The sequence below is a fragment of the Conger conger genome, chromosome 1 (genome assembly GCF_963514075.1).
Source record: "Conger conger chromosome 1, fConCon1.1, whole genome shotgun sequence".
In the NCBI taxonomy this organism is placed as follows: domain Eukaryota; kingdom Metazoa; phylum Chordata; class Actinopteri; order Anguilliformes; family Congridae; genus Conger; species Conger conger.
In genome coordinates this window covers 89961722-89988854 of record NC_083760.1, presented here as the reverse complement: position 1 = coordinate 89988854, position 27133 = coordinate 89961722, and the positions used below count along the sequence as shown (strand labels likewise).

General features: G+C 46.6%; 2 protein-coding genes across 4 annotated transcripts; one reads left to right on the top strand and one right to left on the bottom strand.

Annotated features, from left to right (window-relative positions):
- The first annotated feature begins 1759 nt into the window (after positions 1-1759).
- Positions 1760-7709, top strand: bend3 (BEN domain containing 3). The gene is made up of 4 exons (XM_061261444.1): positions 1760-1880; positions 2580-2634; positions 3104-3300; positions 3968-7709. The coding sequence occupies exons 2-4, from the start codon at positions 2583-2585 to the stop codon at positions 6323-6325; spliced, it is 2607 nt and encodes an 868-aa protein (XP_061117428.1). The 5' UTR covers positions 1760-1880; positions 2580-2582; the 3' UTR covers positions 6326-7709.
- A 2980-nt stretch (positions 7710-10689) lies between these two features.
- Positions 10690-16058, bottom strand: mtres1 (mitochondrial transcription rescue factor 1). 3 transcript variants are annotated; one of them, XM_061250280.1, is made up of 4 exons: positions 15930-16058; positions 14192-14627; positions 12706-12778; positions 10690-11895 (listed from the first exon to the last, which is right to left on the bottom strand). In XM_061250280.1, the coding sequence occupies exons 2-4, from the start codon at positions 14617-14619 to the stop codon at positions 11713-11715; spliced, it is 684 nt and encodes a 227-aa protein (XP_061106264.1). In that variant the 5' UTR covers positions 14620-14627; positions 15930-16058; the 3' UTR covers positions 10690-11712. The 3 variants fall into 3 exon arrangements, with proteins under 3 accessions (XP_061106264.1, XP_061106255.1, XP_061106246.1); XM_061250271.1 differs by having other exon boundaries at positions 15846-16025; XM_061250262.1 differs by lacking the exon at positions 15930-16058 and adding an exon at positions 15300-15389.
- Positions 16059-27133: the final 11075 nt, after the last annotated feature.

Here is a 27133-nt window from a genome sequence, read left to right as displayed (position 1 = left end):
AGCCAAGAGAGATTTTCATGTTTAACATCCCTGAAATGTCTCGTCTCCAAGAGCTACCTTGCGCTGTGTCTGCTGAAAGATATATATCGAGGCCAGGAGAAGAGGGACCTTCCTGGCTGTGGAATCTGCTCTGCCAGCATTGCTATGACATCAGGTAATGGAAGAGCCAGCCCATAATAAGCAATGCATCAACCGAAAAAAGCTTCAGTCATTGGCAGCGGTGCACTTTGCTGGTGCATCATTTTCTAACTTGGAAAAGGCAATGTCATTTTAAAGGTACAATATGTAAGATTTTTGTGTTAAAACATTGTTAAAAGCCCATTGTAAATCCCTTCCTGTCACTGAAAAAGGCTCACTGACATGTTGACTCACCCACTGCCTGTATTTATAGTCCTTAAATTCGGGTTTCAAAATATAAAGTTCATGGCCCAACATTCTGTACCAAAACATTCTATAACTGTACAATAATTCAAGTTCATCGGTTGAAAATTGGTTCTAATTGCCACAGCCAATGGCGTTTCAAAGTCAGCGCGTTCACAGAGAAGGGGGAGGGATAAACAGTGTTGTGGTTTGAAGGTGGTTGTTGCTGCTATTCCTATCTTGACCGTTAGAAGTACGAAATTACCAATTGTAACTTTAACCCTGTTTATGGCGAATTAGCTGTCGTAGCCTGCAGATGCTCAAACGCTACAAAACTTTATAATCACAAAACAGAATCAGCACTCCCTCCCTGTAAGTCCGGCCCTGGAATACAAATCCCGACCTGCTTTTCTTTCCTCTCAGCCAATTAACTGAACAGTTATAGCTACTGAGTGACCAGACGTTCTTCACACCTGACTCCCAGGTAAAGCGAGGGTGACAGTGATTCAGTGTTTTCTTGCTGAAGGATATCACAACCATCGCATAACAGGAAGATAGCAGATAGTGCTGTCTCCCTCTACTGGCAATTTTTGGATATCGCATGCTGAAAGTCCTGCAATTCTGCGCAGGCTATATAGCCTGGGCAAGAACGGCAGCCTATTCCAGAATTGCTGGGAAAATACTCCGATAATGTATTAATGTCAATGTCGTCAATGAAGTAATCCTAATGTCATGGCGCCATTTAAACGGCCAACCGGAAGAGAGAAATTGTATTGTGTGCGGGTCATAACGTTCCTGCTGTAGCCTAATATAAACCCATTATAGACATTCCCCCCTATAAGAACACTCCGTTAGGATGACCACCTGTTGCCGACACCAAGGCCTGAATTGAATTGTTAAAGCCAGTCGGGATGCTACCTTTTTTGTTGTTGTTCGGACGTTAGTTAAAGTACATTTGCCATAAACAAATCATCTTCACTTTCGATGTCATTTGTGTTTTAAATTAAATACTAACACAAAAATATGCACCGTGAGCATTGCATTAAACGTGACGCATGCCTTGTTGTGAAGCAAGACGGCTCTCGGCCGTACAAACGACGCCGTTCATCGTTTTACTGTGACAGATTAACCATTCAAAAAATACGTCCATAATTAGCGTGGAGTTATAAACGATTATTACGGTAATGCTTTCATTTAATTGAACCTTGAACATTCGCCGGTTTTGATCGGAATCACTGCGACAGCCGACGGCCAAGTGCACTGCGCGCTTTAATGCAGGCTTTCCCCACCCGCGAAGTCGACCACAGAACTTTGTGCTTTCCCACAGTAACCCACAGCTGTGCGGAAATGACACAGCAGGCGAGTGCCGTCACGTCACGCGAGAGGGCACAGACAAGAAAAAACACGGCGGACAGTAACACGGACAACAGTCATCCGTGTACAGAAAGACGGGGATATGAGCCGCGGACATGCTATTTTGCACGTTAAACTAGTTTGGAAGACAGCGTGAATTAGCCGAGGTGAGTTTGCAACTGCGTAGCGCTATTTCCGAAAGCAGAAAAGCAAGAGAAGGGGGTAAAAACTCGTCCGCGGATATTTTTCTTGCCGCGTCACGCAATAAGAATTCCTCTAAAAAATAAAAGCCGTGAGAACATGGGCGTGGGTATTATTTTTTAACCGTCCCCTTCGGCTAGCATGCTCTAATTTGCGAATTAAGAGCAAAGTTTTTTTTGTGGAAGGTCCGGAAAAGTGCGACAGACAAGAGGTAGCTACGTCTTCTTTCCCAGGTTGTTGTGGTTCGTGGGTTGATAGTGGAAGAATGAGGAAGTGGAGTGGTCTGGAGTCTGGCGAGTTTCAGGAACGCGTGAGGTAGACACGGAGTCACAGCGCCCCCAGAACGCGCCCGGCGAGTCGTTATATCGCATGTTTATAAAACACAAAACCCCGAACACAAGTGGTCTCCGTTCGGTGACGCTTTGCCTGAATCTGACCTGAAATAGCTTAATCGTGAACAGTTTTCTTTAGGGATTTATATTTACCCAAACCATGTAAACATGATCTTGCTCTGGTCTCTTCAGGGTTTTCTTGTCACTCTGGACTTGTACATTTCTTTGGATAAGAGCATCTGCTAAATGCCTACATGTAGTCGTCGTTAATGTACTGTGATATTAGATGAATATACTGATGATCCAAAAATATAACTCCTTTTTATGTTCCAGGACATGAATTCATCCGAGTTTGTGGAGAACTCGGATGGGGAAACGTCAGAGAAAGGTGAGCTGATTGTTGGAAGGCCCACAAAGTTCTGCATGCGTTGGGCAAACGTTAACGACAAAGAAGAAAGTTGGATGCACTCCACAGTAATCTTCAAAAACCTATGCTTGACATATTTTTATATATATTTAAGTAGAGAGCCTAACACAAGAAATAACTTTGGCTGTGCCTTTTACAATAGGATGAAGTTGAAGGGGAAGATCTGGGTGACGCACAGGAAGCACTTTAATGCGCAGAAAGCAGGCTCACGTCCAATGGGATGACCAGGGGCCACCTCTGGAATTTGATTGGCCACCCGAGCTGCCACCCCTATTTTCCCCACCTAATACAGGGCATTATTATTGCCTAATATAGCTGTTAGGAATAACGTGCCACAATGTGTAAAGTCCAGGTAACCCCCCCCCCGGATAGCAAGGTCGTTCCGCGAATGAAGGGAGATTCCCTCTTGTCGAATTGTCGTGCTCCTCAGAGAGACTGACGCTGTGCCGGGTGAAGGCGGAGTCGGAGGAGCCCGTCAGCTGCGCGGCGGCGGCGAGCCCGGGGAGGATTCTGGGTAGCGGCGTCGACGGCGCGGGCAAGCGGGCGGCGGCGTTCGCCCCCTCGGACGGCCCCAACGCCGAGTTCGACCAGCTCGCCGCCGCCAAGAGGACGAGGGTCTCCGCGGAGGTGAGGGCGACACCGAGGGGCTATCCCAAAATTAAGGATATCACTGCTGAAATGCCCATCCCCCCCCAGTATGGTGCAGTTCAAATGAATCGACGTTAATTTGAGCACAATGATCTTATTTAATTGCAAAATTTGAAGCCATTGTAGCAGCAGCTCAGGTTCAGGCCCCTATAATTGCTGCCATTGCAGTGTTGGTTTGAGCCCCTATAGGGAATTGTGGGTAATTGAGTCTTTTGAGTATTTAAGTCTTTATGTTGTTTCCCTATATGGCACTGTGGGTAATTGAGTCTTTTGGGTATTTAAGTCTTTGTGTTGTTTCCCTGTATGGCATTGTGGGTAATTGAGTCTTTTGGGTATTTAAGTCTTTATGTTGTTTCCCTATTTGGCACTGTGGGTAATTTAGTCTTTTGGGTATTTAAGTCTTTGTGTTGTTTCCCTGTATGGCATTGTGGGTAATTGAGTCTTGGATATGTTATTTTTTGTGTTGTTCCCTATATGGCATTGTGGGTAATTGAGTCTTGGATATGTTAGTTTTTGTGTTGTTCCCAATATGGCATTGTGGGTAATTGAGTCTTGGATATGTTAGTTTTTGTGTTGTTCCCAATATGGCATTGTGGGCACTTGAGTCTTTTGGGTATTTAAGTCATTTTGTCGTTTCCCCACACAGGGACTGAGGACGAGGCACTCGGCCAGGCCACACCCCTCCGGCCTGATGCCCCTGGGGGAGAGCAGGGACTCCCCCTCCGAGCGGACGATCGCCTCGTACAGGAAGCCCCTGTACAGCATCTCCCACCGCATCATCGAGAAGAAGGCCGCCTCCGGGCTGGACCAGCACGCCCTCCACGAGCCCGGGGCGGGCCGGCCGCCGCTCCCCAAGCCGGGCGGGGTCGAGGCGGGCCGGCGAGAGCCCAGCCCGGCGGCGCCGCCCGGCGAGGCCGAGGCGGCCCTCTACCCGCTGATCGAGAAGATGTTCTTCATCCTCAACACGCTCAACTCCAGCATGACGCAGCTGCACAGCAAGGTGGACCTGCTGTCGCTGGAGGTCACGCGCATCAAGCGCCGCGTGGAGCCGCCCGCCGAGCTGGCGGCCGAGTTCCAGCCGCCGCCCGAGCACCGGCTGACGGGCGAGGAGCTGCGGCGCCTGGCGGAGCAGACCTCCTCGGCCGGCGAGCTGGGCTGCCGGCTGCTGCTGCAGCTGTTCCCCGAGCTCTTCGCCCCGGAGTACGGCGCGGGCGCGGGCGGCGGCTGCAGCGCGTGCGGCTCTCCCGGCGGCCGGCGGGCGCCCGACTCGCTGCACCTGCAGCTGGTGCGCTGCTACGTGGAGGCCTGCTTCCCGCTGGTGCGGAACGGCGACGCCTGGCAGGCCGAGTGCCTGCCGCAGATCAACGACTTCTTCAGCCGCTTCTGGGCGCAGAAGGACATGGAGGGCGCCGGGAGGCGGGCGTCGTCGGCGGCGGCGGCCCCGGGCGCCGGGTTCGAGCCGGCGGAGCCCGGCCGGACGCGGGGCTGCCTCTACATCGACGAGGACGGGCGCGACGGGGCCAGCCTGTCCCCCGAGTCCCGCGCCGACAACCTCAACCTCAACCTCAACAACGGCGGCGGCGGCGGCGGAGGCGACGGGAACATGGTGTCGGACTTGATCTTCGACGCCCAGGAGGTGGGCGAGGACCTGGACGACCTTTCCTCGCCCGGCGACTTCGCGGTCTTCCTCATGCACCGGCTCTTCCCCGAGGTCTTCGAGGAGGGGAAAGTTCCGGAGGGCTACGGTTGCTATGGCGGCGGCGGCGGCGTGGGGAAGCTAATGCTGGACTCGGACAGGCTGGAGGTCATCCGCAAGTACATGGAGGCCAACTTCCCCGACGTGTCGGAGGACAGCTGGCTGCAGCTGTGCGTCCAGCGCATGGAGGAGGTGCTGGAGGTCGCCCAGGGCAACGGCGAGGGCAGCGAGCCCGAGGTCGCCCACGGCGACGAGAGCTACGACTCCGCCAGCCTCCCGGACGACGTCTCGGTGGTCAAGGTCGGCGGCGACTTCCGGGACTACGAGCGGCCCGGCCAGGCCTGCAAGCAGGCGAAGAAGTCGTCGCTGGTGCCCATCGACTTCGACAAGGTGGAGATCCCGCCGCCCGACTTCGACGTGGCGCCGGAGTTCCTGCTCTCCCGCGAGCAGCTGAAGGCGAACTACGAGTGCAGCCTGTCCATCGGGAACTTCGCCTCGCGCCTCCTGGTGCTGATGTTCCCCGAGCTCTTCACCTACGAGAACGCGCGCAAGAACTACAACTGCAGCGGCTCGCTGGGGAAGAAGCAGCTGGACCCCGTGCGGGTCAACCTCATCCGCCACTACGTGCAGCTGCTGTACCCGCGGGCCCGGAACGACCGCGTCTGGACGCTGGAGTTCGTGGGCAAGCTGGACGAGCGCTGCCGTCGGCGGGACACGGAGCAGAGGCGGTCCTACCAGCAGCAGCGCAAGGTGTACGCGCCCGAACCCGAGCCCGGCGACTTCGCGGGCGGCGCCGGGGGCGGGCAGACGTCGGGACGGGGCGCGTCGCTCGCCGCCGAGCGCTTCAGGGACGACTTCGAGATCCCGCCGCTGCCGCCGGAGAAGAGCAGCAAGGACTTCTGCAAGATCCCGCTGGAGGACCTGACGGTGAGCGCGCCGGACTTCCTGGTGCCGCCCGCCTACCTGCTGGCGGACGCGGAGGTGCGCGAGGTCGTCCAGCAGAGCCTGTCGGTGGGCAACTTCGCCGCCCGCCTGCTGGTGCGCCTCTTCCCCGAGCTGTTCACCCAGGAGAACCTGCGGCTGCAGTACAACCACTCCGGCGCCTGCAACAAGAAGCAGCTGGACCCGCTGCGCCTGCGGCTGATCCGCCACTACGTGGAGGCCGTCTACCCCGTGGACAAGATGGAGGAGGTGTGGCACTACGAGTGCGTGCCCAGCATCGACGAGCGGTGCCGCCGGCCCAACCGCAAGAAGTGCGACATCCTGAAGAAGGCCAAGCGCTCCTGCAGCGCCGTGTCGTACCTATGAGACGCGCGGGGACCCTTCCCGCGGACAGCGGTCCGCTCACAAAACACACGTATTATTTGCACAATATTTTTTTTTTTTTTTTCTCTCTTTTTAAGATGAATCCGCATAAGCTGAATAAAAATGGACTAAAGTCGGGGATGTCAAACCTGCCCGCCTTGGAGGGCTGCAGTGTGTTGCTTCAGCGTTTCTCAACATTTAAATGGCTTCATTTGACATTGTTAACTGGCGAAGAGCTGTCAACTAAAGAGCTGGCGAAGTCTACACATATTTTTATTTTTTTTTAGGCCTAAATTTGGATTCTGGCTGAAAGCAGACCACAAAAGAAAACATGCAGAGTACAAACTGCAGCCTCCCAAATTGGAGTTTTGAGATCCCCGGCCTAAATCCTAACAAATATGTCCTTTCAGGATTAGGATTAAATTGATAATTAGGAGACAGGTTTAGTTGACCATACAGGACATATTTGTTAAGATTAGATGTATTAGATATATAGCACCAGATGGTATATTTGTTAGAGGAAGCTATAACTTTGTTGCAACAGGAGATGATGTATAGTTTATTTATATATAATGCCAAAACGATATTGTTGTAGGTAATTCTAACCATTAATTGGGAGTATCCTATGCGTTCATTAGCCTTAAAGATTGAGTATACAGTATGTAAATATGACGTTGATGAGGACTTGCTTACCTGTCTTATACAGGTAAGTTTATTGTACATCTGTGTGTCACCTTCAACTCTGATTACAGAAACTGAATTGGGGTGAATGTCTAAGTTAATTAGTTTGTGTGCTGAGGCTTCGTGCTTTCATGGTGGATATTCTGGAATTGGATCTGACCCAAACCCTTCTCAATATAATAATAGTAGTAACAGTAATAATGTGTTACTCAGCTGACGATTTTAACCGAAGTGACTTACAGTTGATTAGACGAAGCAGGGGACGATCTCCTCTCCTCTAGAGCAATACGGGGTGGGTTATGGGCCTTGCTCAAAGGCCCAGCAGCTGCACGGATCTTATTGTGGCGACACCGGGGCTTAAACCACCAACCTTCCGGGTCCCAGTCATGTGCCACTAGGCTGCAGGCCGCCCCCCTGATCATTTTTGGGAGTGGAGACCAGCTTCCGACTCTGCAACGTTACATTAGCCCAGCTGAAATTAATTTCAGTCCAGTTCATTCATTGAAACATTATTGGATATGGAACATTATGGCCATTTATCAATTCATTTATTTCATTTCGGCCAATTTGCTGCATTGACTAAACTCAAAATTCACGTGCAGCATGAGGGTGTACACGAGCCGGAGTGGTCTTCTAACAAAACGTTTTCGACCACTGGTGGGTGGCTTGTGGTGTAGTGGTTAAGGTACACGACTGGGACACAAAATGTTGGTGGTTCTAATCCCGGTGTAGCCACAATAAGATCCACACAGCCGTAGGGCCCTCGAGCAAGGCCCTTAACCCTGCATTGCTCCGGGGGAGGATTGTCTCCTGCCTAGTCTAATCAACTGTATGTCGCTCTGGATAAGAGCGTCTGCCAAATGCCATTAATGTAATGTAATGTAATGTAATGAATGTGCTTGAACTAGGCTACCAGAACGTTGCCTGGTAACATTTCTATTCTAATTCTAGGGCAGGTGACCCAGGTAAAACACTGAAACTGCGATTGTACACAACAGAAGGGGAGATGGCGGTGTCAGTGTGTCCACCATGGAACAAGAGGCTCTCGGTACGCAGTACCGCTAACACTGATTAAGTAGTGCAGAGTGAAGGCTGTTGTGTCTCTAGACAGAGAGAGAGAGAGAGAACTGCAGTATTACTGTCATACAGGTGAATAAGCTACAGGTGAGAGGTGGGTGGGGTGTGATCGAGGGGGGCCCCCGGGGCGGATTTTGGGTTCACGAGCAGCCCCCCCTGAAGCCAAGATCAGGGCCTGGGAGTTTTTGGACGCGCAAAAATCGTACGTCCGCGCTGGAAATACGTCGAACGGTGACGTGCGTACGCCCTGGCTGAGCGGGAAGGCGGGTCGAGTCATTGACTGACGGGCCGTTTGTTTGGATTACCTAACGCGGTGACCGTGAGCGGCACACAGCTGAGAGGTGTACAGACACAGCTGAGAGGTGTACAGACACAGCTGAGAGGTGTACAGACACAGCTGAGAGGTGTACAGACACACAGCTGAGAGGTGTACAGGCACACAGCTGAGAGGTGTACAGGCACACAGCTGAGAGGTGTACAGACACAGCTGAGAGGTGTACAGACACACAGCTGAGAGGTGTACAGACACAGCTGAGAGGTGTACAGACACAGCTGAGAGGTGTACAGACACACAGCTGAGAGGTGTACAGACACAGCTGAGAGGTGTACAGACACAGCTGAGAGGTGTACAGACACAGCTGAGAGTTGTACAGACAGGACTGTGTGCACACACTTTGTCTTGTCACGCGCCGTGCATCCCAATAATGTATGTGGAAAGGAGGATACTTTTATTTTTATTTTTTATAAATATATATTTTTATTAGCGTTGGGATGCACTCACTGTCAAGTCCTGCACAAACGCATCAGACAGCTCCACCAATCGCAGCATTCGTTGTGGGTCACATGGGGTGGGATAGGAGGAAGTGCAGTTTGATACGAACCCGGGGAGATTTGAGTGAAATTACATTATCACATTACGCACGTTATTTGGCTGACACTTTTATCTAATTAGACTGAGCAGGAGACAATCCTCCCCTGGAGCAATGCAGGGTTAAGGGCCTTGCTCAAGGGCCCAATGGCTGTGCGGATCTTATTGTTTCTACACCGGGCGTAGAACCACCGACCTTGCGGGTCCCAGTCATGCACCTTAACCACTACGCTGCAGGCTGCCTACATGCAACAACCGTAGTGGAGCAGTGGATAGGTCTGGAACAGGACAGACGAGAGCGTGCATATTCAACTCAATGTCAATGTACACACTATGTGGAACGGGTCAAGGAATTTAAAAAATCAAATCAGGGGTGCCCATTCGTGTGCCGTGGAGGGCCAGGTATACAGATTTTCGATCCAAACGATCACTTCACCTGCCGATTTCCCCAATTGGCACACCTTCAACTGGAGCAGGGGTGTCAAACTGAATTCCCAGGGGGCCGCAGTGTCTGCAGGTTTTTGGGATTTCCTTCCAGTCAGCTGTCAATGAAGGCCTTGAGAACAAGGTGTGCGGATCCTTTAGCCAATCAAAGACTTGAATGAACCACAGGTGCCGAGAACATCCCAAAAACCAGCACTCCAGGACTGGCGTTTGACACTTCTGAACTCGAGTAACTAGCAGGTGTAGCGATCGTTTCGGAATGAACACCTGGGGCACGTTCAATCGGAATCGTTTCGCGATGATTTCTGGGCCGAACGATACGTTTCCTCCCGACGGTGTGCAACCTTTGGCGACAGGCTTTGAGGTATGTGTGCCCCCGTTGGGTGGGTGTGCTTTAAAGGTCAGAGGGCGCCTTCTCAGACGCCCTCGGAGCGAACCGTACTACGTCAGTCAGTCCGCCCGCGGTTCGCAACAGGACGTTCAGATTAAATAAACGTTTTGTCGGGGGGGGGGGGGGGGGGTTGAACATGAGGTGGCCCGGGCGTAGTGACCGCTTGGAGTGAAAACCTGCGTACACGCTGCCCTGTGCGGCGCGTGATTTTAACCGGGGGTCGCCGTGATGGTCGTCCTGGTTACGGAGGCGCGCGACTCTTGCCTTTCTCGCTCATGTTCAGATCGTAAACCTGCCTCAAGACGCCCCAAAACTCTGGTACATTTGTCACATTAAAAAAAAAACTAGTTTGTTAATAAACTTTATAAAAACACTATTAGGCGTCATGCCTTATTTTACGGTGTGGGTTTGGCTGGGTAGGTGGGTTTGAATGGGGGACAGGGTGGGTGCATTGGTGCATCGGGGCATTAAAGGTACAATAGGTACGATTTGTGTGTTAAAACATTGTTACAAGACCATTGTAAATCCCTTCCTGTCATTGAAAAAAGGCTCACTGACATGTTGACTCACCCTCTGCCTGTATTTATAGTCCTTAAATTTGGGTTTCAAAATATACAATTCACGGGCCAACACTGTACCAAAGCATTGTATAACAGGAGAATAATTCAAGCTCACTGGTTGAAATTTGGTTCTAATTGCCACAGCCAATGGCGTTTCAACGTCAGCGCGGTCACAGAGAAGGGGGTGGGATAAACAGTGTTGTGGGTTGAAGGGGTTTGTTCCTCTCTTGGCCGTTAGAAGTCCGAAATGACCTACTGTACCTTTAAACAAAACTGGTTATTTATTCTTAAGATGAAGGTGCAGGTGTTGATGGAGGCAAAAAGGAGAAAATAATCAAAACTTAAGGTCAGTCAATCAGTCAGGCTTTATTGTTGAATCATATCTGAATGTTGTGCGTTTACATGAGGTAAGAGGTTACAGAACCGAATGTCTGTAGAGAGTAAGAAACTGGTCATTTCTGCAAGAAAACCAGACAAATGCTAAACTCGCTGCTGTTGGCGTGTGGGATATGCCCTGCTAACACACATAGCTTTGGCACACAGCATAGCTATGAATCCGGACAGAAAGACAGGCGCAGAACACTAAACTTACATTTTTATTTCTCCCCAAGGCCTATGATCCACTGTACTACAAACACATTTCCATGCACGACAAGTCAAGTTCATGCTTGGCCTCAAGTCGATTTTAGAGATACAAGGTGGTAACGGTGGCCAGGTAAGTACTGCTAATACAGCTCCCAATACTGTCAAAATGGGCTCCATGACACTCCAAAGCACCTCAGTACCCATGGGCCTTTATGAATTCTCACATACAAAGTCAGTTTAATCGGTCGGAAGTCACAAAAAAAAAAAGGGCTTGATAAAGTTAAGGTAGAGCAGAGAGAACGTGGGGATGTTCCTGGATTGCACCGTGAAATTGGTGGCTGATCTTTAGGCAGAAGCGAAAACCAGGACTGGAACCTCTGCGGGGACCAGATTTGGGGATCACACTGATTGACTATTGACTGATTATTTGTGATTGTCACTGCCCCCTCCCCCCCCCCGAACACTGTGAAAGTGTGCCGTGACAAGTTCTTCGTAGAAATACACTCGATATATAAAACGTGATTTGTTGACGAGTGCTTAAGGTAGTGCTGCAGTGTTTTGTTTTTGGGGTTTTTTATTCCCCCCCCAAGTTTGCTGTCACCTCTTCAAACAAAATCCCCCCATTTGTGAGAGCGAGAGAGAGAGAGAGAAAGAGAGAGAGAGAGAGAGAGAGAGAGAGAGAGACACACCCATGCAGAGGCAGTACGAAAAACAGTTTCTGTCTTGGCGGGGGTCAAATCCCCCCGCAGTGCTTCAGCGAGTTATCCAGCGTTCCCGTGGCGCCTCACAGCCTGTAGGCTTCCTGCCTGGGCAGCTGCAGGTGCTTCCAGCGTCGCAGAACCACCCTGTACCTGGCCTCGTCCCTGGTCACCGCGACCACCTCCTTCAGCACCACCCTCATCAGGGTGACCACGTCGGTGTCCCGGTTGTCCTCCAGCACCAGGTCCAGGGTGTCCCCCACTTTCACCTGCAGGGGGACAAGCGGGGGGCAACCACTCTGAGGCCCGGTGGGGTGGGTTGAGGTCGCAGGCTAACTTCCTAGCTGGGGCATTGCCACTTAACCCTTAAACCAGGGGTGCACAACTCCGGTCCTCAAAGGCCGATCCGTTTCAGGATTTTGCCTCGGACAAGCGATTGCCTTGTTTTTAATTTGCTGACAGCTCTATAAACTACCCTGGTTCAAGCCTGTACTTGAGCACAATAAAATTATTAGGGTACACTTGCAGTCGATACTCATACACACGTCAGATAAGATATGATCGAGTCAATTCAATAATTGAGATAATTAAGAATTATTAAGAAGTTGGCAAAATAAAAATCCTGAAACGGATCGGCCCTTGTGCACCTGTCTTAAACGAAGCTACATACTCGGAGCCACTTCAGCAAATATCCATCCATACAAAACGGACTATATATAATATATATAATGCAGTATGAGAATGTGGGGGGGGAAAAATCTACTAAGGGGAATGCATTAATGCGTTCCTAAATCTTTCAATTTAGGATTTTTATTTATTTATTTTTTATTACAGTGCAGTCCGTAAGTATTTGGACGGTGACAACATTTTTGTTGATTTGCCTCTGTACTCCAGCACATTGAATTGAATTGAAATAAAGGAATGACAATATAGTTAAAAGTGCATACTTGTAGCTTTACATTTTAGGGTTTTTACATCCAGTTGAGTGACAGTGTAGCCAACCCACAGACTAAGATCCAGAAAAGGTACAAAATGTTTGTAAACGTGCAAGCAATGAAAGATAGACGCTAGCCGCTTACCGTTTTGCTTTTCTTGATCAGTCTCTGGCCGTTGAGTCTCAGTTTGTTGCCATAGAAAGCGTCATCAATTTTGCTTTGAAATAAACAAATGCAAAAAAAGAATAACAGGAAGGCCATGAGCAGATATCAGGCCAGACATGATGACAGCAATGCTACTGGGACATAAAACCCATCATCACTCAACGGACTCATGTGACTTACATATACAGTACTGTGCAAAAGTCTTAGGCACCTGTATAACATTATGTACAGATAAGATTCTTTCAAAAATAATTCAATGAAAGGTCCTAAATAAACATACTATACATTTCACATTAGATTTTAGTAATTTGGCAGAATAGTTCAACTGAATCAAATCAATATTGTATTCGGCGTTAATACATTATCACTTGGGGCCGCCTGTAGCGTAGTGGTTAAGGTAAATGACTGGGACACACAAGGTTGGTGGTTCTAATCCCGGTGTAACTGCACAGCCGTTGGGTCCTTGAGCAAGGCCCTTAACCCTGCATTGTTCCAGGGGAGGATTGTCTCCTGCTTAGTCTAATCAACTGTACGTCACTCTGGATAAGAGCGTCAGCCAAATGCCAATAATGTAATCACTTCTCTGAGATGGCCACCGCTGTCCTGCAGTTCTATAAGAATCAGCAGGGAGGTTGTTCCAAGCATGTTGGAGAACTTGCCACAGTTCTTCTGCAGACTTTGGTTGGCTCCTTGCTTCTGATCTCAGACAGCCTTGAGAGTAGTCAATTGCTTACAGTAATGCGTTACTTTTTAAAATTAAATACAAAAATGTCTCTGTAAAATTAAATCTTTTGGAAAATGAGTATTTGGAAATCTCATTATTTTATACTAACACACAAAAAATAAACAGACTTCTGCACAGTACTGTATGTTCCTGTAAATGTAGGTTTTTTTGAACCGATCAAAACATGCAAAGAGATAGCAGTAACAACTCCATTTTTTGTACATGCGTAGGCCTATCATACCTTTTGAACTTTCCAACTTACCACCTACTTGGTTGAAAATGCAGCACCTTTTGGTAATTTTCTAACCGGACCGAACTTTGGCATTGTATGAAATTTTAAATAAATTATTTGTTTGACTTGATTTTCCTTATGGATGTTCTTAACCAAAATATCTACTACTTTTAGAAGTTTGGAAGTCATACACCAAGTGGTGCCGATGTAGTAAGCCATCAAATATCATAAACAAATTTCCAAGTGGCGCAATATAGCATTTTTCTATTACCTTAATAAGTGCATAATCTGAAAGTACACAGAGAATTGCGTCAGAGGACACATCATTTTCAGGTTTTCCCTGCTATAATGCCCAATAGATATGATGCTCCAAAAACAAGAAATGCAATTAGGCTAATGTTTTGCATGTTCTCTATCGAATACATAAAGAACATTAACACAGAAGTTTGAGAAAAATTAGAGCGGTCACCCCAAACACCACTGGTTGCTTTTTCACTGACCCCACTCACTTGCGTGCCAAGTCCAAGCCAGCCTTCAAGATGAGGTCATAGCGAAAGGACTGCACAGATCTCTCCTGGTCCTTGTAGTTTTTGGGCAGACCAGGGTCATCCTGTAGTTCATCCTCGTAGTCACTGGCCGCTGGGTCATCTTCTTCCTCCTCCTCGTCCTCCTTGGCATTTTTGCCTCCTTTCTTCGAGCCTCCGGTGGTTTTGAACCTCACCAGGAGCGAACACCAACTGCGAGCCGAAGTCCAGAGAGCGGGAGCTAGGGGTGTCCTCAGCGTTGCCGGGGAAACCGCGCTACACACCTGGCGAGCGAGTGTTGTCCCCGTACACGCCCCCGAAACGGGAGACGCGCGAACAGAAGCGTCCCGGGGTGAAGTGGACAATCCCGCGAGACGCCGCCAAATTAACGCCTGCGCTCTCCAACATCTCATAGTCACCCCTAAAAGAAACCAATAGACATAAAAAATAATAATAATTACAATTAACCGGAAACCGGTAAATCCCCTTTGCTCTCCAGAAACACAGAACCAAGACAAGACGTGCTAGCCCATGAGGGGCAACTGCCCCGGTTTGAGGTCAACTTCTGAGTTACAAATGACAGTTGATAAGCAAGAAGAAAATAATCGGGTGTGACAATGGATAGACCGCACCTGGGTCAGGATGGTCTGGTAATTACGCACACGAAGAAGTGTGGAAAGTAAATGAAATAATGAATGAAATCATTTGCACAATGATATATTTTAACTTGTATTAAAACATCATAAAACTCACAAGAGCTCAACACAAGGCAACAGTGAAGCAAGCACTCTGAAACCTGTAGCTAGAACACTAACGTCTGTTATTGACAAACATTTTGTAGAGTGATCCCTTTGTGTTGTAACAATTCTACTGTAAGTAAACTGTCAGCCTTATGACGAGATCACAAATCAGACATATACGTTAATAAATAAAACAAATGTTATTAACCTATCTGAAACAAAACATACACGATGTCATGTTTGTTTTCACTCTGAAGGAAGAACACGGCTCATGTAAAACAGCAATTCCTTGCATAACCTATTGGATAGACATGGATGTTCATAAGCTATGACTATATAGTAACAAAACATACCGTGACACCGCAGTGTAGACGGGGTATTCAAGTAACTCGCTACGTCTTCGGTCATCGCTTCATTTGCAATTGTTATGAAGCCACAAAGTAAAACAGGCCATTTTGATGGCAATCTGTCCCTTTTTGACGCACATCCGAAGCAACACTTTCTCCCGCAGTTAAACTTACCTGCTGTGGCCGATCAGATGAATGGTGATTGACAGTGTCTAGGAAGCTAACGCTAGCCATCATTACATAATAATAAAAAACGTTAACCATCATTACATGAGAATAATTCCTGAATGCATTATTTATTTCGATGTGATCTTGTGAGGATAAGCAGCAAAATAACATTTTACTCGCCGCCATGTGGATAATTTAGAAAGTGTAAGTATCCGGGCGAGTTTGCAGCAAGTTGCACTTATGTTAGCTAAATTGCTACACACACGCCCACACGGTAATGTTGCAGCTGCTAATGCCAAACCATGCCGCCTATTTCTTTTGTCAAAGCATGATCGCGAATGGCCTTCGTAGAGAGTATTCTCACTGCACAGCCACACAGCCTACCTGTATTTTGATTTTGCCCCTAACCTTCATTCACTCCACACTTTCACCTTGGATAGGAACGTGAAAACAGCAGCAGCTAGCTACCTAGCTGGCAGGCTGGCTGCGATGTACAACGCAGGGCCGTGGCTGAAGCTAAGCTCTTCTTCTTCTACTTCTACTGCTCCTCGTTGTTGTTTTACGGAGCCGTAGATTTTTAATGCGCATTACCGCCACCCTCTGCTCCGGAGTGTGGATCAGAGACTACATTACATTGCCATAAACACCGATCGGCCGCAAAATTACAACCACCTGCTTAAACCATGATTAAAAATGCTTTAAATTGTATAAACACTTAATATTTAATTATATGATATGTGTACTTATATAAGCAGATACTCATAAGGAATTTCATTGAAAAGTTACATTTTTAAATGAAAATGGAAATCTTGTCGCCTCATTGTGGGCCCCAATGCAAATGGGGGTGCATTGTTTTTTTAATCTACATATCTTGGTACACTGGTGTTCATGATTACGTCTGATGATACAGGTGATACAGGTGACCTAGGCTTACATAGAATACAGTAACGTATACTTTTCTGTCCGTTTCACGTAGTAACGTCTGGTGAATATTCTCAAGGTAGTTCAATTAATTCCCATATTATTAACTTTTTATTGTGCAACAAAACTCGCGTGCATGGAATTTTGAATATCATGGTATCGTGAGATCTAGGTTACACGGGCTGTTCTTTGCCATTTAAATGTGTAAGGTTACAAAAACGAACACCGACTTCGAGCTTTGAAAAAACATTCCAAAAAACGACTCTATAAAGTGTTGCCTTTCCTTTTGAAAGGTCCCAGAAACATGAACTGCAATATCTCAAAACGCTAGAGGGTGCTATAAGATTGCATGAAGTGGATATGTACTTAAGCCTTGGCAACCCTGGCAATCAATAGGCTAATCTCTGGTTGCTATAACCTCGTAAACACATCAAAATATTAAACACGGCTATTTTATTTCGCCTACAAAATATAAGCTTGGACCTGCTAATTAAATAGTGATTAACTGATTTCATATCTATGTTGCCTATTGAAGTGTGAAGATAGAGAACATCACACCAATTGACATCTTAATCGAAATGATCACTATACCTTTACGGAACTGTACACAGGATATACAATTAGGCTAAAATGATGTAACTGAATTGTTGATGGAAATCAACAAAATGACGACGTATGTGATTCCTGTCTCTTTTGAAAATCGCAACGAACGTGTCGACAAAATTAATGTGAAATCATTCATTATTATTAATGTAATTCTATCAATAGGCTACGGGTATGCTAGCAATTAACAGATACGCGAGGTTATCCTTTTTTTATCGATGTTTGTCTTCGGAAATGCAATATTTTCCGGAGAATGTTCTCCCATCCGAGCGGTGGCAGGTATATTTGGGGGATGCGCCCTTGGTCACGTTACGTGTCACGCTGGCAATATAAAGCGCCTCTGCAGACTAGCCGCCTGATCAGAGCAGAGCGACGCCTGGTGAGACCTGTCTTACAAAAGAAGAGTTGGGCCAAACATGAGCATCAAAATGTCTAAAATAACAGCTGCTTACCTCGGCGTGCTTGTGCTAGTCACATATTTCTCAACACAGGTATGATTTCGGTTTTATGTTTCTTGTGAGTTCTTCAGACTCGCCAATCCGCTATGGACTATAATGTTATATAACCATTTTATGTGAAATGTACCGCAGTTTAATCTTGATTATACAACTTGTATTATACAATCTTTCTCTGTTAAATCGATGTTTCATGTTCTACATGGTGGTTCCCCTTGTGAATGTATGCCTCGTTCGCATTTATTTGGGCTGTAATTGGAGATGTATAACCATGATGTTAATGGGATTAATTGGAATTGGCGTCACATTCTTCGAAAGTACTTGTCTAGAACTGCAATTGCTGACGCTCAAAAGCCTTCGCGCTCAGCCTGCCCGTTATTTCCATGTAGGTTAAGTGCGCGTCGCAAGATATTTGATTACTGCGTTTATTCTACCGCGTAAAATTGAACCGTAAATCAACATTTTATAATCGGTATAACTTTTAGTTTAACATTTGTTAACATAGACTTTTGTTAACATAGACTGGTCTACATTGCCAAGTCCCCTTAACGAATTCCTTATTTGAGAAATAATCAATAGGTCTCCGTTACTGGTCGTCTCGGAGATGGTTAGCCTACTTAATGTGCGGCCGGTCTGATGGAAATTGGAGAGGCGTAATTAAAGCCGACACATTTGCGGTCTTATACGCGGCTCAGATATCCCGTTATCTTGCAGAACAGTGTCGGCTGCTTCAGGTTGGCAAGGCAATTCGATGTAGTTAATCGGCTTCAAAAATACGAATTGGCTACATATCGCTCTTTTCCACAGACCCTGTAATCCGACGGCTAATCAACAATCCACCTGCTGCCGTTTTCAATCAATCACGCTAGATCGCAGCTGCTTTCAGTCAGAAAAAACACAAACTGGGCGCCACGCGCCTTCTAATTTGCACCTCTTTCTTAAACGATTGTTTATTGGCAAATTATGGGCGCAGTCTCTACCCCCAAAGTTTCGGTTCTGAAGGGTTAAAATACCTATACGGGTAACCGTATGGACCGTATGGACCCGGACGCTAAATCGGTGGGTATCGAAGCTATAGACCAGCTTAAACATTTTAAAGCATTTTTTATAAATATTATTCAAATTGATAATTTTCCGTTTATACCCTGAATGGCTTAACTGCCTATTTCAGGGGCATAACCGAAAGCGAACAAGTTGATTCAACTGGCTCATAAACCGAACGGGCTTCATCGTTCGTGATCTGCGCTGTAGGCAGTAGGCGCATTACTGCAGGTTGTATTAATTTTGAGCACATTTAACCCCTACCTCCTCCCCTCTCGATCACAGGTCAGTTCTCAGACTTCGAGTACTGCACAGGCTCCGAGTAGTACACAGGCTCCGAGTACTACACAGGCTCCGGCCGATAACACCACCGTCACCATGGCCTACAACTCGACTATGATGCAAACCAACTCTTACAGCACCGCGAACGGCACCACCCCGAAAGCAGCCGCGTCCTTCACGCGAAGTGGCGCCTTCTCCGTACTTCTCCCCGTTGCCATGGCAGCCTCTTTGGTGTTCAGCCGCTGCTGAGAGAAATGCCAGCGCCCAATAACCAACCAAGACTATAACATCCAGCGGCCAAGATGGAAACGGCCATCCAAAGATTTTCTTTTTCTTTTTAAAATCTCCCCCTTTTGAAAATGCTTAAAGGCGACCATTTTACCCAGCAGGAGGAGGGAGGTGAGGTTTGCAAATGGAACACAACTGGGGAAACGAAGAAACTGGGGCAGAAGTATCGGTGTCTCATGCGGACATTAGTCTTGCCACAGGTGTCCTTCCCCCCCCCCCCCCCCCCCCCCCCCACCCCACCCCCCCCTAACCCTAACCCCAAGATCTGTTATGGCTAGCCACACCACAGAATAGAGGGCTCGTTTCAATCGCATATTTTCTGCGTCCTCATCTCCTCGGTCCTCGACTGACCGAAATCGATCGAGGCCCAACATTTTCACGGACATTCCGACCTCTAATCCGTTAAATGTTAATTCGAGGAGCCGGGGGGGTGAGGAAACGTGAGAGCAGTCGCTTATGAATCCACCTCTTCCCACCTGCAGCGTCTAATTCGTGTGGCTTCAAACTTGAAGAGCGAGGGCTTTCTCCGTTTGCCCGATTTCACGTTTCCTCCACTCCAAGTCCTTGTGTCCTTTCCTTGGTTCCTTTCCGTGCCTGGAAAGGATGGAGCTAGGAGCAAGGAGGTAAAAAAAATAAGTGATTGGAAAGAGCCCACAGACTCCTCGGTTTGGCGTTCCATTTGGAGTCCAGGACAAATGGGATTTCTCATCTTTTCAGGCCACTGATTTGTGTAGTTGTTGTGCTGGTTGGAATAGTTTCTGAATGTGTAAATTCACAAGTGCCCAGGAAATCAACTGTGTAATGCGATGTGTTGATTGAGGCCTGTTGTATCATATTTCTAGTGATCATTTTAATTGGCAATTCAGTTGAATTGGGCTTCAAGGTTATTTTGTAATGTTTAATTTTGTACATGGTCATCCACAATGGTCCATGGGCCTTGGGCAGAAGTAAGTTATTCAGCCATTTTATGGCATTTTAAAAATTGTGAAGCTCTGGCATCTTTTTTTTTCTTTTTTTTTTTTTTTCTATGGCCCAAGTTGATTTGTTGAAACTAGTTAAACTCATGGAACTGAGCTTTTGCACGTAGTCTATTTTTTGTATAAATGTTTTAATTGTTTATGTACTTCTAGTTCAGAGGGTAATCTCACTTAATGTACAATAAATTAAAGATGACGTCATTGTTGTGTTGGGATGCATTCTTGGGGAATGGTGACTCCAAAGAACTGGTTATGAAAGCACAAGGTGAAGGCCAGTCTTTTGTAATTTGTAATCGGACAAAATGGCCGCCCTACCTTCCAAACCAGTTGCCCCCCCCCCCCCCCCCCCCCCCCCCCCCCTTGCTGATTTGGGGTTTTGGGTTGGTGTGTACTCAATTGGGATGGGATTTGGTAGAAAATTTCATGATTGGGTATGTTTTGACAAAATGGCACATCACAAAATCCCTGGGGATGGACTGGGCTGCGGGTGGCTCAGGGCTAGCTGTGTGTGTGTTGGAGGTTGGTGCTTGTCCCTTGACGGCCAATTTACACTTGTTATCCCTGGGCTAAACCCTGTTCTCCTAGACTGGCAATGGAACACGCAATGTCCAGATTCCGCGTTGGCTTCCTTGCGTGACGAGTCTGGTGCAGTTAAGAAACTGCTGCCAAATCATGACTACCTGGGCAGTAATGCAAAACCTCAATTCATTGTGATTCCACAGGGGAAAATGTGATTTCTTACAACCTAAACAAAGGATGGGCAACAATGAAATTGCAGTTCTAGCCATTCCTAGAATTTTCCTTTGTGTGTCCTAATTCACTCGACTGGACCAACCAGTTACCCGGTCTAGCAATATAATGGGCGTTTTGTCCCTGAAACCAAAGATGATTGCCCGGTCTGTCTCTGCCGATGTTAATTTGATGTTGAGAGCCAAGGGAGAAGTGTCTATTCTATTACTTCCGTTTTGGCCCCAAGAGCTATGGTGCATTTTTAAAAATGTTTTTCGACGGACCACAAACCTCTAATCGGCCCGTACACAGGACTTATTTCGTCATTTCGGTTCTGCCACATCAAACACTCGGATCCCATTTTTCTCAAAAGTAAGGCAGTATTTAGACGTATCAGATTCAATTCATGTGACGGACTCACGGTTAGCGTTTTGACGCAACCGTAGTAATCAAAGTGGACCCCCTTTCGTCTACCGTTGTCTTTATCGTTCTAACTTTGGAGAAAACAACCGATTGCTCTTCTGTGTGCCGGTTGGCCATCGTTATTGCTGCTTGATGACAGCCAAGGTCCCCACCCTGCTTTTTCTTTTCGGGAGCCGAGCGCTGAGGAGAATGGTTTCCCGTTACCTAACGACCTTGCCGCTGCCTCGCGCCCGTCCGGTCAATCGATGCTTCTCTCCTCTCCGCCGTATCGCTTTCACGCGCCAGCGGGAGCGCTGAAATCCCCTCTGCCGCTGTAATGGCCGTCTTAAGCTGTGGAACCGAAAAATAAAAATGCCATCAAAATGTATGCAGGCCACAATTTCACGACCAATAATATTTGCGAAGCGTCTCCCACCCCCCCGTCGCATATTTTGTGGCTGATATATTTTCCGTGAACTCCGTTGGTTATTTTAATACCCAAAGGAAGATAACTCCGATTAAATTTACCTGCGCAGGACGCTCTTCAGCCCTTCTTTTTTAATATTTTTATACAGAAGTGTGACCTATAGACAAAGATAAACTTAATTGTATAACCTTGGGTAGCAGGTTCTGCAAGGAGAATATTACGTTCCCTTATGGAAAAAAAGATGTTCCTGAAAGTATGTCTCATACACTTTTTTTCTGAACTAAAACAGAGATAGCCTACTTTTAATACACCCGACTTCACTTTCCAGAAGTAATTGGATCAGTTTTAAAAATACTTTTAGGATACAAAGTTTAGAAGCAGTTCATGAAGGGATTACTTAAAGGTGCAGTTCCAGGAAATACTTTAGGTAGCTGTACAAAATGGGCCACATATTAAATGGGCCATTTTAGTTTTAAAAAGTACTTGTATGTGCTTAACAACAAACGTGATTTACTTAAAAGTACATTTTGTAATGTATACTTATGTACTACATTTTTTATAAAGGCTGTACTTTGGGCAACCTCAATTACGAAGGATAAGGCAAGCTGAAGATCCTTCAAATCATTCACTTTGCACTGGTCAACTGCCTTCTTCAATTCAAACCATTCATTTTAAAGAGGTTCAAGTCTGGACACCTGAGATGGCTATAGCCAAACAGTAATTTTGTATGCAGTATACAAAATCACAATCACAGGACCATTACAATACAATACTATACATGAGTATGTAGGTATATGTAATTCAAAGTGCATGACAATACATACAGTATGACCAAACATAAAGCATGAAGTGAAGTAAACACATCAGTGTCGCTTAAAACAGTTGCAGCTAGCCGTGAGAACATCCATTATTCTAAATTTAAAATAATTTAACGAAATAAGAGAATCAAGTTTGAGCTTTGCCTGCACCTCGTTCCAGGGCCAAGGACCACTGTCGGACAAGTGTGCTCTTCCACAAGCGAGACCTATTCACCTCCCAAACAGCTTCCAAACGTGGTCTGGGTTGCACTGCGATATTATTAATACCGCAATGGGTGGTCTGTAGTGTAGTGGTTAAGGTAAATGACTGGGACCCGCAAGGTCGGTGGTTCGATCCCCGGTGTAGCTCAAATAAGATCCAGCCGTTGGGCCCTTAACCCTGCATTGCTCCAGGGGAGGATTGTCTCCTGCTTAGTCTAATCAACTGTATGTCACTCTGGATAAGAGTGTCTGCCAAATACCATTAATGTAATGTAATGTGTTATTATGTCAGTGACCTTCATTCCTGGTCCCGGAGAGCCGCAGGGTGTGCTGGGGTCCTCACTCCTGGTCCCGGAGAGCCGCAGGGTGTGCTGGTTTTTGTTTTCGCCTCAATATCAGCAACCAATTCAGACCCAAGAATCCAGGTGAGGTTAGTTAACTGTGTAAGTAACTGCTTTAATAACAACAAACCAGCACGCCCTGCAGCTCTCCAGGACCAGGAGTGAGGACCCCAGCACACCCTGCGGCTCTCCAGGACCAGGAGTGAGGACCCCAGCACACCCTGCGACTCTCCAGGACCAGGCCACTGCATTATAAGTAAAAAGAGCTGACGAGTTTTACTCAAGCAGGGGTCTATACCACAAAGCAGGATTACTGAGTTAGCTGGATAACTACCCTGAGTAAAACCCACAAAGCAGGATTACTGGGTTAGCTGGATAACTACCCTGAGTAAAACTCACAAAGCAGCACACCTTTGAAGTAGAGCACCAGGTCCTTCACCACTATACTTCATGACCATCCAACAATAACATAGAAGAAGACACCAGGAAGAAAATAAAAAGAAACCTTCATAACTCAGCAGGTTAACAAGGGGAGCCTGATCATGAACTGAATGAAATCAATAATGCTTTGAAAACACCGTACGTGTCAGGAGGTCTTGGTTAAAGCTAAATTTTAGAACAGGATGTTCAGTGAATATAGATCTGTAATTGAAATTTGTGAGCACACATTAACTTTTGGTTCTTTGTTATTGACAGGGTTTATGTGGATTTTTATGGCTTTTTTTGTGTGGGTTGCCGGAAGTATGCTCAATTTAATGTCACACCTTCAGGGGAGAAAGTGTGTGTCTGTCAATTTAGTTCTGTTTATTTTAGCAACTGAATGTTATTGAGGGAAAACACCTTGTAAATGGTTGTATTAGCAAAAAAAAAGTTTAAAAAAAAAGTACCCAGCACATTTCTTTCACAAATAACAATGTCAGATAAAATGCCAAAAACCTTCAATATTATATTCGGTTAACAGCTCGATTGAGCTGAAACGAATGGAGCTCCCAACTGGAAGGAAAACTCAGTGAGCACAGAGTACCTGCATTTTGCAGGATCAAGGTTCAGCATCGCGGTCGTAGACTGTGGACACAGAAAACTTAAAAGTTTTTAATTGAGGCATCCGAGGGCCACGGCAGCCGTTGGGTCAGAATGGAAATGCGGCAGGACCCGTTAATGTTTAGCACAGAGGTTTATAAATAATTCAGCGGGAACCTTGGCGTGCCCCAGCTGATTAACACTCTGCTTTAAACAAATACTGCTAAGCACAGCAGATAGGCCCAGGGGAGAGCACACATTCTGTCCAAAACAGCTGCAGAGCAAAGGGTAGACGGCCTGGATAGCGATTCGGGATGGTCCTGTCTAGCCCTTGCGTTTCATGTGGGGATAGTATATGTTTTCTGCTTTCTTGTTTGACAAAAATTTATTTTTCTTTTTTTTTCATGTGTAAAATTACAGTATAGTCTGAAATGGGGTTTAGTGCGTACTGATTTTAAATACAGTATATACCATGTACAGTGAGTTTTGTGTACTTTATGGAGGAAGCTATAATTCCAGAGTTAAAGTGCGTGGAGTCAACTTCTCTATAAATGTATCTTTATTACATGGGCGGCCTGTAGCGTAGTGGTTAAGGTAAATGACTGGGACACGCAAGGTTGGTGGTTCTAATCCCGGTGTAGCCACAATAAAATCCTATGTGGAACCCTGCATCAGTACCACCAACAGGCTGCCGTGGGAACAAGGAGACGTGAACCTGTAAGTCCTCTTGGATAAAAGCTTTAGCTGAATAACTGTACTGTTATTAAGTGACTTCACTAATAACATTTATTCTGCCATACATTGTGTTTTTCCCACATTCTGGGACAAATTCCGTTTTTTTTTTTTTTTTTACATCACAGGGATGTTTTTTACATTAGCAGACATTATCCAGAACGACGTACAAGGAAGTGCAGATCGAACACACAGACATGTGATGAGGACCCTAGAGGACAGTACGGTTCAGTACGAGTCCTAGCGTGACCATAGAGATACAATTTGAACAATTGAAGAGTGTACCATCTTACCAACTAGCATACCACATTTGGCAGCTAGAATACCCAGAGTACAAAACAAAACTATATATATATATATATATACAATATATAACTATATATTAGTGCCATTATAATCTATAATATATGATCTGATAATAGTTCACACACGTACATGCAAAGCCACTCCAGGAAGTAAAAGCAGGATATTGCTATCTGATCTTTCGCTTTAGATTTTCCATGCAATTTATTTTCACCTCACCATAGTCAAATATGGCTGTCGGTCTTACGGCGTTAATCCCTCTGTGTGTTCATTTGCATTCTGGTACCAGTTATTCTGGTGAAAGTTTTGCTCTTGGTTGGCTTACCTGGAAAAGTAAAGGCCACTAACACAGTTGATTCCAAAATAGAAACCAAACTATCTGCATATGTTGTAATTCCTCACTTATCCTTAATTTAAACGATTTTATTGAGGATGTTAATGTCAACACTATATGCCATTGTTTAAACTAAGCTAAGACAGAAATTGTGTTTTGGCTGTCATGTGTAAGAGGATAATAAAATTATCTCAGTACTTCAGCCAATTGTACAACCAGACCTTTTGACTTATTTCAGTTGAGAAATGTGAAAAAAAAAAAGTTTTACTCTCAAGCTCAGCTCAGACAAAAGATCTGTGACACGAAGACGGGCCACATTCAAAACCTTGGCAGCTGTGAGTAGAATCTCCTGCAACACCGATGAGTATCGGCGTCGGACAGTCCGAGACAGGTAGTGACACCCTGCAAGAGACAGGTAGTGTATACCCTGCAAGAGACAGGTAGTGTACACCCTGCAAGAGACAGGTAGTGAACACCCTGCAAGAGACAGGTAGTGTACACCCTGCAAGAGACAGGTAGTGTACACCCTGCAAGAGACAGGTAGTGTACACCCTGCAAGAGACAGGTAGTGTACACCCTGCAAGAGACAGGTAGTGAACACCCTGCAAGAGACAGGTAGTGAACACCCTGCAAGAGACAGGTAGTGAACACCCTGCAAGAGACAGGTAGTGTACACCCTGCAAGAGACAGGTAGTGTACACCCTGCAAGAGACAGGTAGTGAACACCCTGCAAGAGACAGGTAGTGTACACCCTGCAAGAGACAGGTAGTGAACACCCTGCAAGAGACAGGTAGTGTACACCCTGCAAGAGACAGGTAGTGAACACCCTGCAAGAGACAGGTAGTGAACACCCTGCAAGAGACAGGTAGTGAACACCCTGCAAGAGACAGGTAGTGTACACCCTGCAAGAGACAGGTAGTGAACACCCTGCAAGAGACAGGTAGTGTACACCCTGCAAGAGACAGGTAGTGTACACCCTGCAAGAGACAGGTAGTGTACACCCTGCAAGAGACAGGTAGTGTACACCCTGCAAGAGACAGGTAGTGAACACCCTGCAAGAGACAGGTAGTGTACACCCTGCAAGAGACAGGTAGTGTACACCCTGCAAGAGACAGGGAGTGAACACCCTTTGGAGAACCAGTCTTTGTTGTTAATGCAAACCTTAGATCCTTGCCTGGTGATGAAGAGGTGTCAATTGTAACCTTTCAGCGGGAGATTTTCAGGAATGAAAATGGGAAAATCAGTCAACAAAACACTGATGCATCTTTTTTTTTACCATCAAAAAAAATAAAAATAAAAAAAACATTCTCGGGGAAAGGCCTTGAAATTGATTGACCTGAAATGGTAAGCATTTGATTCAACCAACCCCCCCCCACCTCCATCCACCCCCACCCCTGGCTGTCGTTCCTCCATTTGAGAATGAATGTGCGGTAGCCATGGCAACGACGAGCCGTGCTGAAATTCCAGAGTTGTCCCTGTGTGTTTGGGTGGGAGAGATTAGGGTGTCCTGTCCCACCGAGGACCCGGAGTGACAGCCGTGAGTGGGTGGGGGGGGGGGGGGGGGGGGGGTTAGCTGAGGCCCACACCGAGTTAGGCGGGGGTACAGAGTAGGGAAACAAAATGGCAATATTACATTAGAAAGCATTTAGCAGACGCTCTTGTCCAGAGTGATGTGCAATGAAGTGCAGATCGAACTCAGGAACAAGTGTGAAGTGGACCCTAGAGGACGGTACGGTTCCGAGTCCTAGCGTGACCACACAGATACAATTGGAATCCTTGAATACATCAACTTATGAAC

Bases quoted from the DNA above. Each gene is read 5' to 3' on its own strand.
- bend3 (XM_061261444.1), top strand. From the start codon at position 2,583: ATGAATTCATCCGAGTTTGTGGAGAACTCGGATGGGGAAACGTCAGAG. The intron at 2,635-3,103 runs GTGAGCTGATTG...CGTGCTCCTCAG, and splicing joins TGGGGAAACGTCAGAGAAAG to AGAGACTGACGCTGTGCCGG. The intron at 3,301-3,967 runs GTGAGGGCGACA...TTCCCCACACAG, and splicing joins GGACGAGGGTCTCCGCGGAG to GGACTGAGGACGAGGCACTC.
- mtres1 (XM_061250262.1), bottom strand. From the start codon at position 15,354: ATGACCGAAGACGTAGCGAGTTACTTGAATACCCCGTCTACACTGCGG. The intron at 12,779-14,191 runs GTGAGTGGGGTC...TTTATTTCAAAG, and splicing joins GGCTTGGACTTGGCACGCAA to CAAAATTGATGACGCTTTCT. The intron at 11,896-12,705 runs GTAAGCGGCTAG...GTCCCCCTGCAG, and splicing joins TGATCAAGAAAAGCAAAACG to GTGAAAGTGGGGGACACCCT.